The sequence below is a fragment of the Coregonus lavaretus genome (genome assembly GCF_964263955.1).
Source record: "Coregonus lavaretus genome assembly, chromosome: 26".
Taxonomy (NCBI): domain Eukaryota; kingdom Metazoa; phylum Chordata; class Actinopteri; order Salmoniformes; family Salmonidae; genus Coregonus; species Coregonus lavaretus.
The window spans coordinates 15,688,825-15,698,189 of NC_140013.1; the positions used below are offsets into that span (position 1 = coordinate 15,688,825).

General features: G+C 45.5%; 1 protein-coding gene across 1 annotated transcript in view; it reads right to left on the bottom strand.

Annotated features, from left to right (window-relative positions):
- Window positions 1-9,365, bottom strand: part of LOC311101531 (MDS1 and EVI1 complex locus protein EVI1-A-like) — a gene marked incomplete at its 5' end in the record, with an annotated part of 39,340 nt that continues 29,975 nt past the window's right edge. The window contains 6 exons of the mRNA XM_084142671.1: window positions 1-2,196; window positions 2,435-2,609; window positions 2,858-3,103; window positions 5,186-5,330; window positions 6,829-6,998; window positions 8,755-8,832. Coding sequence (XP_083998797.1) covers window positions 2,062-2,196; window positions 2,435-2,609; window positions 2,858-3,103; window positions 5,186-5,330; window positions 6,829-6,998; window positions 8,755-8,832 — 949 coding nt within the window. The 3' untranslated portion in view covers window positions 1-2,061. The remainder of the gene's footprint in view (window positions 2,197-2,434; window positions 2,610-2,857; window positions 3,104-5,185; window positions 5,331-6,828; window positions 6,999-8,754; window positions 8,833-9,365) is intronic.

Genomic DNA, 9,365 nt, shown 5'->3' on the forward strand with positions numbered 1-9,365 from the left:
ATTGTAGTCCTTTATTTCTTAGTTGCTCCTCCCACAGTATTGAATTGAAATGCATTACAGATACATTGTAGAAAGCATTAAAACAAAGTACCTCAACTTGCTGATTACTTTTTTAAATCGATTATAAACAAAAACAACAACGACAAAAAACAAACAATCTGATCCCTCAAAATGGGAGGATAAATGAATATAATCTGTTATTTATTATAGGTTTGGCACAAGGGATTAACATGGACTGAACGTCAAACAAGCTTGCAGACAACCGTAGAAAAATGTCAGATACAGATCTAATCAGACCAATCATGCGATTATGAAGAAATTATACCTGGCATTTTTTTATTTGTTCATTTCTTTATAATGTTTGTTTTTTCCATTTACAATGGAATCAATAAATTGTCATACAAAAAAACCCTAAGTAATATCTATTCATCATCAACCAGTTTCATTAGAAGAATAAAGAGTGAATGGTATGTTTAATACTATCCGGCACTCAAACATCATCTACAAACCCCATTGAGTTCTGGAGTAGGCCCCAGCGAGGAATCTCCCCTTCGCTAAGGGTAAGAGCAGTGCTATTCAGTAAACAAACTACAGTTTGCCAAGAAATAAATACAATTCTCAACATACAACAGCAATAACATCAACAACAACAAAAATGTAGAAAAAAAACTACACAAAAAAAACATGATTGTCTAAAAAATGAAAGACACACGAGGAAAGGGGTAGCTAACGACTAGCATTTAGGCTAAATAGTGGTATCGTTGGCCGACTACGATGAGTTTGGGGTTTCGAGAAGGAGGAGAGATGCCCTTTTTACTGTTTAACAATGATAAAATTCAGCACTTGCTACTTTTTCAGAGTAAAATAAAAAAGATTGTGGTTTCTTATTTTCTTCCACTAAAACGACAAACTATTTAGATCCTTTCACAGAGAGCGCAGGAGGGTGGGACGGAGTGCAGTTTTAGAGCCGCAATTTGCAGACACTCGTGTACAGTTCTGTGATTGTGCAGACACACGCAGCAAACTCTTTCTTGGGTTGTAAAACCAGTCCTATTTTTCTCTGTTTTCAGTTGTTCTTTTGCTTTTGTTCTTCGTTCATCAACAATCTTGTCGTAATGCGCTTGTAGCGCCATCTTTCTTGGAGAGGTGAAGTTTATTTGGACCCGAGTTGTTATTCAGCCCCACCCTTCCAAGTATCCTAGAATTTCTATAAGTACATGTTGATGGAAAACAACTGTTTTTATCCAGGGTTTAAACGGAATCATTCTCGTAACATATTTCACTGATACTCAAATTCAGCTGAGAAGGTCTGAAGCTGTGGGGCTGGGAAGGCTAGGTGTGACCAGGTATAGGTCTTGGTTGGGCCATGTGGGGTTAGGTAGCTGTATTGTGGCATGTTAGGTCTAGGTAGGACTATGTGGTTCTAGGTGGAGCTAGGGGTGGTTAGGTGTGGCCTGGTAGGACTAGGTAGGGCTATGTGGGGCTAGGTAGGGTCTGTACTCTGTACACATATCAAACCGTGGTTGGACCGCGGTCCCGAATGGGTTCTCTAAATATAACCGACTTCACACGGAGGAAGACTGTTCTCAGCTGAGTGGACACATGACACTGTTCCATTGAGTGGACACATGAAATGCTCTAGCGATGTAACATCTAACAACATCTCCTCCATCATCCCTCCCTGCCAGCTGCCGCTGATGTGCAAAACATAGAAACTCAACAGAATAAATACAGCTATTATTACTTTTTATTTTCATCACCATAATCAATAATCACTATCATCATCATTGTCGTCGATATTAAACATAATGACTCAATTTAAGGTCACAGGAGGGATGTTTTGTTGGATCTCTTGGAGGGCTGGGCTTGGCTGGGCTTGGCGGTTCTCTGTGGACGGTGACCCTGCTCGTGTGTAAGGCATTCTGCTCAGCAGTCAGATGGGCCATGGTTCTGCTCAGCAGTCTGTGACGGGCCAAGGGCCCCGCTGACGGCCCCCAAGGCCTCCCAGTGCGATAGGTCGGGGTCGGGGCGGTTAGGGGTCAGGGGTTAGGGTTCGCGGTATCATACATGGCTGAGGGACTGGATGGCACTGGACTCAGCAGCGGCCCGCGCCAGGCTGTGCCACATGGTGGCTGGTGTGTGGTTGGCTGGGTGGAGTGCGTCCTTGTCAGCCAGAGACAGCATCATGGCGTACGCCTGGGGAGAGGGAGTACAGGTTAACTCCAATACACACCAAAAGTGTACATACACACTCACACAAATGCACAGCACATGCATGAGCACACATGCACAGTTGCACATATACGTACCCACCCCCGCCCTTACAGTAGTGAGTGCATACATTTTCATACTTTTCCGTACATTATCATGTTATATGTCACACAAACAGGCACGCACAAACACACACACAACAAACTCACACAAACACACTTACCTGGGACTTGGATTTCCTGTACAGGGGCTGTTTGACAGCCTCAGGCAGGCTGGGGGAGCCGAAGGAGGTGCCGTCCCCGTCACTGAACTCACTGTCCTCCATCTTATGCATGTCAGAGAAGTGACGGATGTGATCCAGCGCAGAGTAGCTACTCTGATCCTCCTCCTCCACATACCTGGAGAGGAGGGAGACAACCGAATCCCTGTCAACATTCAATTCAACTCAATTCAACTTCTCAACTCAATTTAAATTAATTCAATTAAATTAAATTCCATTCAATGATCCCTTCAGGGGGGTTAAAGAATGTCAATATACTTTTACAATGTCTCAGCTTAGTACATATGCGTATGTGTCCATATATTTTAGTCTACATGGTTGTGTGAGTGGATATTTATGCTGGAGGCATATCCCCACTACTCTTACCTCCTTGGGGAGGTCTTGCAGTTGAGCTCCAAATCGCTAGGTCCGTCAAATTCTATTTCGTTGTGTATGATGTCATCATCTAGGTTGCTGGGGGGAGCTTCGTCTCTAGGTTTCCCGGCAGCGGAGTCGCTCTGCTCCCCTTCCTCCTCCTCGGCACCAAGCTCCTCCCCCTCCTCCTCCTCCAGGTCACGTGACCCATGGCTGGCCATCAGGGGCTTCTCCTCCTCGAAAGGACCACCGTTCAACCTAGGAGCGTAGACCAGGAAATACATGAGTAAAACCTAGCACATCACTAGCACAGTACTGCAAAAACTTTACATAAGCACTATACACACTCACACTTAGCTACGTTGTATCCATACTGTATGTGCTGAAGCCAATTCTAACCTTCTATCATTGCCATGCACCATACACTTATGGATACAAGGCTAACTCACACTCATTCTTTCATAAAACTTTATAATGAAATGTGGTCTTGTGGTCTTGTATATTTTGGCCAGTCAGTCCCTGTAAGAGTCCCTCCTTCCTGAGTAAACAATGGGAGTAGAGAGAGGATAGAGAGTGAGTGGGTAGAGCAGAGCAGGGCGGAGCGAGCCATGGCAGCTGAGCTGGGGCAGAGAGAGGCAGAGCCGGAATCCCGTTTGTCATCGCATCTCGGGGGCCCCTCTGGGCACGGGCTCTATGAGCGTCTCGCTGATCGCTGCAGCACTTAACAGCACCGCTTGGCCTCTCCCGTTGTTTATTTTCCTACTATCTCAGATTCATCTAATAAGCAAAATATTTAGCTGACAGCCCCATTTGGTGGGAGAGTTATGAGGGCCTTGCCAAGCGGCCCATTTCCCTGGTCCCCACGGAGAGAAAATAACCCAGCTATCAGAACCTGACTGGGGTTTAATCTGTCCACGGTCTCTGCAGCCTCAGGAAACCACCATTTGGTAAATCATCTGGAACCACATTAAGACTGATTCACTAATTACACTCAGGGACATCTCTCGTCAGCTCCCAACTATGTCTTTTTCTAGACGAGGCTAGCACACAAAGTCTGGCTGTGGACCCTAGTTATACACCCGCCAAAATCGCCAAGTAGATTAGAGGACACTGAAGAATACAGGAAATGATCTATTTGAAGGAGAAGAAAAGCTGGGTTTGCAATGAGTCGAGAAGAGAAGAAGTGGGATAATAATTGCGGTACATATTTTAGCACAATACTATCTGCTATCCATCTCTAGCGTTTACCAGAGTGGGGCGATTATAGCGGGAATTGGACAGAGTTGAAAAGCAACGCGCCCCCTGGGTGGGACTGGGAGAGGGCCAGGGCTGCCAAGGCGGTAGTTGCCATGTCGTGTCGACATCGCAACTCACTTCATAGCGAGACCAGCAGTGTGGGCCGAGATGAGAGCCTCCGTGATTAAGAAAACAGATTCGCTAATTACGCTTTCAAACGTGGTAATTTGCTGGGGATAAAGTATCTATCAGAAGTAGTCAGGAGCGCCGCACTTTGAAAGGAAACACAGGCCAACCCCCTGACCCCAACTTCTCCGACTTTCTTCCTGTAGGCGGACATGTTGGTTCCAGATGTGGGAGCTAGTCGCTCACGGGCTGCAGGTCCCCCCTCCCGCCTCCCCCGTCTCACCTCCCTCCTCCCCCCTCTCTCCCCTCGTCTCTCTGACGCTCCACCGCCTGCACCCACAACCCCTATTTTACACAATCAAAAGAAAGTCAGAGATCTATATCTCTACCTCCCTGATCAAACCCAAGGCACGTAAAAATAAACCTGTAGCCGACCACTATCCCAAAGCTGATCATAGTTTTACAAGAATTAATTTGCATAATCATCAGACATAATTGTATGCAAGGCCGATACCGGTGCACATGCATGGCCGAAAGTCAACAGTCGTAAAAAGCTCCTGCACGTTTCCAAATGTGGTAATTATCCCAGATGTCGTCAGTGATGATTGTTTGTTGCTCCGAACCTCCCTGGGAGACATGTTCATTAATACACACACGCTTGCACACACGCGCACACACACAGAAATGAATAAAGGCTGAAGTGCATCAGAATGCCCTAGCAGGCCAGCATAGAGAGGCCGTGTCCACCCATGTTTGTCTATAATCATCTCCCTGTTTAGCCTCAAGCACTGAATATGTGCTGCAGAAAAGCAGGTCTCTCATTTGTGTGTGTGTGTGTGCATGTGTGTGTGTGTACTACAGAGGATAAGATGAATGATGAATGTGTGTACTGTTTGTCAAAGCGTTAATTTTTTTACATACACATACATATAGTGTATGCACATTCGCACACACTTCCAGACAAAACATATGACTTACCCTTCCTCAGAATGGTCAGGGGACGGCTGGTTCTGGCCTGTGTTGCCGATAAAGTTTCGTATTTCGTTGAAGTAGGAGTCCTCTTTGTCATCCAGGATGGCGCTGCTGCTGTCCAGCTCTGACCGAGGGGAGGACGCAGCCGTGCCTACAGAAAGACATTATAATCAGTCAGTTTTAATATTAATATTAAAATAATACAACTAAGACCACAGTGACAGCCCCATTGGAGTCTCCTTTTGGATGACAAGAAACTATTTGGAATCTGATACTTGACGAGAAACCAATCCCCCACTGGCCTGCATGGGGCACCAGTTTACCAGTATGTACTGTATCTCATGTTGGTGTTAGACCAAGGCCTGCAGGAATAGCACACTTACACTGGCCTTATTACCCGGAAGTAAAGCTACTGTGGGGTTGAGGTCAATTGCTCCATTTCAATTCAGTTCAATTTGGAATTGGAATTTTAGTGTACTTCCGGAATTGACATGGCAGACCCTAACCCTGTACTCCAGTCTGTTTTTACCTGGCAGTACTCATCCCCAAGATAGTACCCGGTAGAGAGTATAGTAAGTATATATTTAAGTGAACCAATATTATATTGGCTCTACTAGGAGCTCAGACAGATGATGGGACGAAGCGTATGACTGTCTAGGTTTCAAGAGAATGCCAATGTTTGCTTTAATAAGTGAATGTATCTGATCAACTGGACTAGCTCCACAACCAGAGCTTTACGATGGGCGTCTGGCCAGGTGTCTCCTGCTTGCCTCCACGTTTCTGATGTGATTCAAGAAGTTGCTGCGACGCAGAGCGACCTATCAAACTCAACCAGCAATGATTTGTACCGCCGAAAGCAGCAGAGTCGCCGAACATTCAGAGTGCAATTGTGTTGTCGCGGAGACGGCCAACAGATTTATTTAATATAATTTCTTAGCTTCCCCAAATGCTTTCTTTAACCGTAAGTAAATTACATTTCACAGCTGGAGAATTTACGGAGGCAATTGAGGCTGAGTGAGTGCTCACGTAGTATATAAATATATCCGATTTGAATCATCAGCAGTTTTGTTGGTCACCAGTTCATTTCAAGAAAGATAGATACACACACACTGTTGAATGCTCCCACAGTTTTATTGCGCAACGCTTGGACCCAAAAGAGTTCGTAAGGGTCGAAACATTTCACAATAAAACTGCAGGAGCATTAAAACGTGTATCTGTCTTTCTTTCATGACGTTATTTTTTGTATTTAGCTATACAAACTGCAGACCTCTGAGAACAAGCCATCTCCACCAGCTAGCTAGCTAAATCAAGGGTGAGCGAGGGTGAGAGCAAGAGACATCCGCACGAGCTTATCCATCCACGTAAAGAGCTGGGAACATTTACACGCTGTCAGCCATCCACATAAAGAGCTGGGAACATTTTCACACTGTGAGAAATTTTACAGCATGACGTCACAATCAGAACGACTGGGAACTATTTCACGCTGAGAAGATTTTTACATGACACCCTGCACCTGCAAGTTACTGGATGTGCGTACACTACTACTACACAGGTTCATTTCCTAGGTGTCTGTAAAGCACTTTGTAACAAACTACTTATGTAACAAGGGATTTATAAATTCATTTGATTGATTGGGGTGGCTCTCTCACCTGAGAGGTTACCGTTCTCGTGCTTCTTGAGGTGGCGGTCCAGGTTAGTCTGCTGGCCGAAGCAGCGGTCACACAGGTGACACTTGAAGGGCTTCTCCTTGTTGTGGATGTTACGGATGTGGCGCTGCAGGTTGGAGGAGATGCTGAACGAGCGGTCGCAGTACTTACACCTGAGGAGACAGATAGGTAGGGGTCAAAGGTCAAAACAGATGGGACTCATGGGGAACGATACAAATACACTACACACATGCTGGAGTAGATACAGTAAAAGCATACATGCAAAGAAAGACATAGGCCTTAAAGGGATACTTCAGGTTTTGACAATGAAGCCCTTCATCTACTTCCCCAGAGTCATATGAACTCGTAGATACCATTTATATGTCTCCGTGTGCAGTTTGAAGGAAGTTGCTAACTAGTGTTAGCGCAATGACTGGAAGTCTATGGTAACTGCTAGCATGCTAGTAGATACCATAGACTTACTAGTCATTGCGCTAACGCTAGTTAGCATTGGCTCGCAAAACTACCTCTAACCTCCATACTGGATGCAGATACATACGAATGGTATCCATGAGTTCATCTGACTCTGAAGTATCCCTTTAACAATCTCCCCTATTCGAATGATACTGTACACATTCACAGTGGAACACACACACACACACATACACATACGTGCATTCATGGACAGCCCCGCCATCCCCCAATCTCTCTCTCAGACATGATGGAGGAGCTCGTTCAAGGTGAAACCAGCTCTGTCTCTTATCTCCTGCCAGCGCAATACAAATCACATTATTCTCTCACAAAATAGGCATGCAACAAATCTGTTTGAGCCTAACCCCCTCCACATCTGTTTGAGCCTAGTCCCCCCCCCCCCCCAATGATTACATCTTTTCTTCTAGCTGGAATTAGCTTGCCCGATTAGCCGTCCCTCAGGAGCACCCTGTTATCTTCGCAAAAATTGCAATTAACAACAGCAGAGATCTTTAATGAAGTGCCAGCGTGTAGAGGCTCAATCTATCAGGCGGGCTGCAGAGGCCTGAGGTCCTCCCCTGTGGTCAACTGGCCTCCCCTGGACTGTGTACTGTGTGTGTGAGTCTCTCTCTGTGTGTGTGTATGTGTGTGTGTGTGTGTGTGTGTGTGTGTGTGTGTGTGTGTGTGTGTGTGTGTGTGTGTGTGTGTGTGTGCTCTAAGTCGCCCCCTCCGACATCAAAAGTCATTATTCCAGCTGCTACCCCCGGACATCTGCCCGTGCTCCTCATCACCCCCATTTTTCACCAAACTTTCTTCTTTACCCCCTCTCCCCCTTCCCTCTCCCTGCCACACCCTCCCCCCATCTTCAAGTTCAAACCCCCCTCCTGTCACCCAGACGTTGGCCACCATTTTTCATCAGGCAAATTATTTAACAGACTGATAATTGTTCCAGGCTTTTAACGGCGTAGGAAAACATACAAGAATGATGCCCGTAACTATGGACAGGAATTCTCTGGGAAAACATCCGTGTAGCAGTGAACTGGGTCTGATAGATCAACGATGGCTGTCTGGGAAGACTCAGTGTGTCTGATCATGTTCTCTGAGAAAGTGTGTGTATGTGTTTATGGTTGTGTGTGTTTGTTCACGCTTGGCTCCAGTATGCTTGTCTTTTGTGTTCTTTTTATGGGTCTTTGTGTGTCTATGTGAAAGTGTGTGCAAGCTATCTGACAAACATTAACAGATGACTTATACTGTGATGAAAAGCTAACGTTGGAGGAGGGTTAGAGGGACGTCTTGTCAGCATGGCATGATCACACTACCTGTTCCCACATCCGTCATCCCATGGCTGACCTTCCTTTAAGGCTGGGTATGTTTAGCACGTGTGTGTATGTGTGTGTGTGTGTGTGTGTGTGTGTGTGTGTGTGTGTGTGTGTGTGTGTGTGTGTGAGAGAGACTTACCTGTACGGTTGCTCTCCTGTGTGTGTCCTTAGGTGGCGGGTCAGGTTGGCAGACCGTGGGAATAGTTTACCGCAGTATCTGTGGGGCAGAGAACCCCTCATGTCACCATACATCTTAGAGTAAAATTACCAGCAGAAAATGTATTCAAATATATATGATATATCTTAGAACATGCAGCATTGACAACACACAACTCACAATAGGAAAAATACATTTTCACTATAAATCAAAACAGATTAAAAAGTATACCTGTTACTATATCTCTATCAATTAACTGATAAAACATCCTTTAGCGCAACATAATTTATGCCTTGTCTTATGGTTGCATAATTCCACTAACAAATAACTATGTGAATATTAATTTCACTCCCACACTCAGCACTTGAAGCTAATGGAACGTGTGTGAGTGAGTTTATGTGTATAACATAGCAATGGTGAGGTGCAGAGAGTGGGTGTGTCCACACACACAGCAAAGCGTTAGATCAAAGCACCGCCAGGGCCCCAAAGCCTCTCTTATTAATCTGCTAATCAGGGCCAACTCCCTGGGTAAACAGTGGGAGAGAGAGGGGGCCAAGCACGGCCCCTCACTGAGTAACACAGCACACACAGTC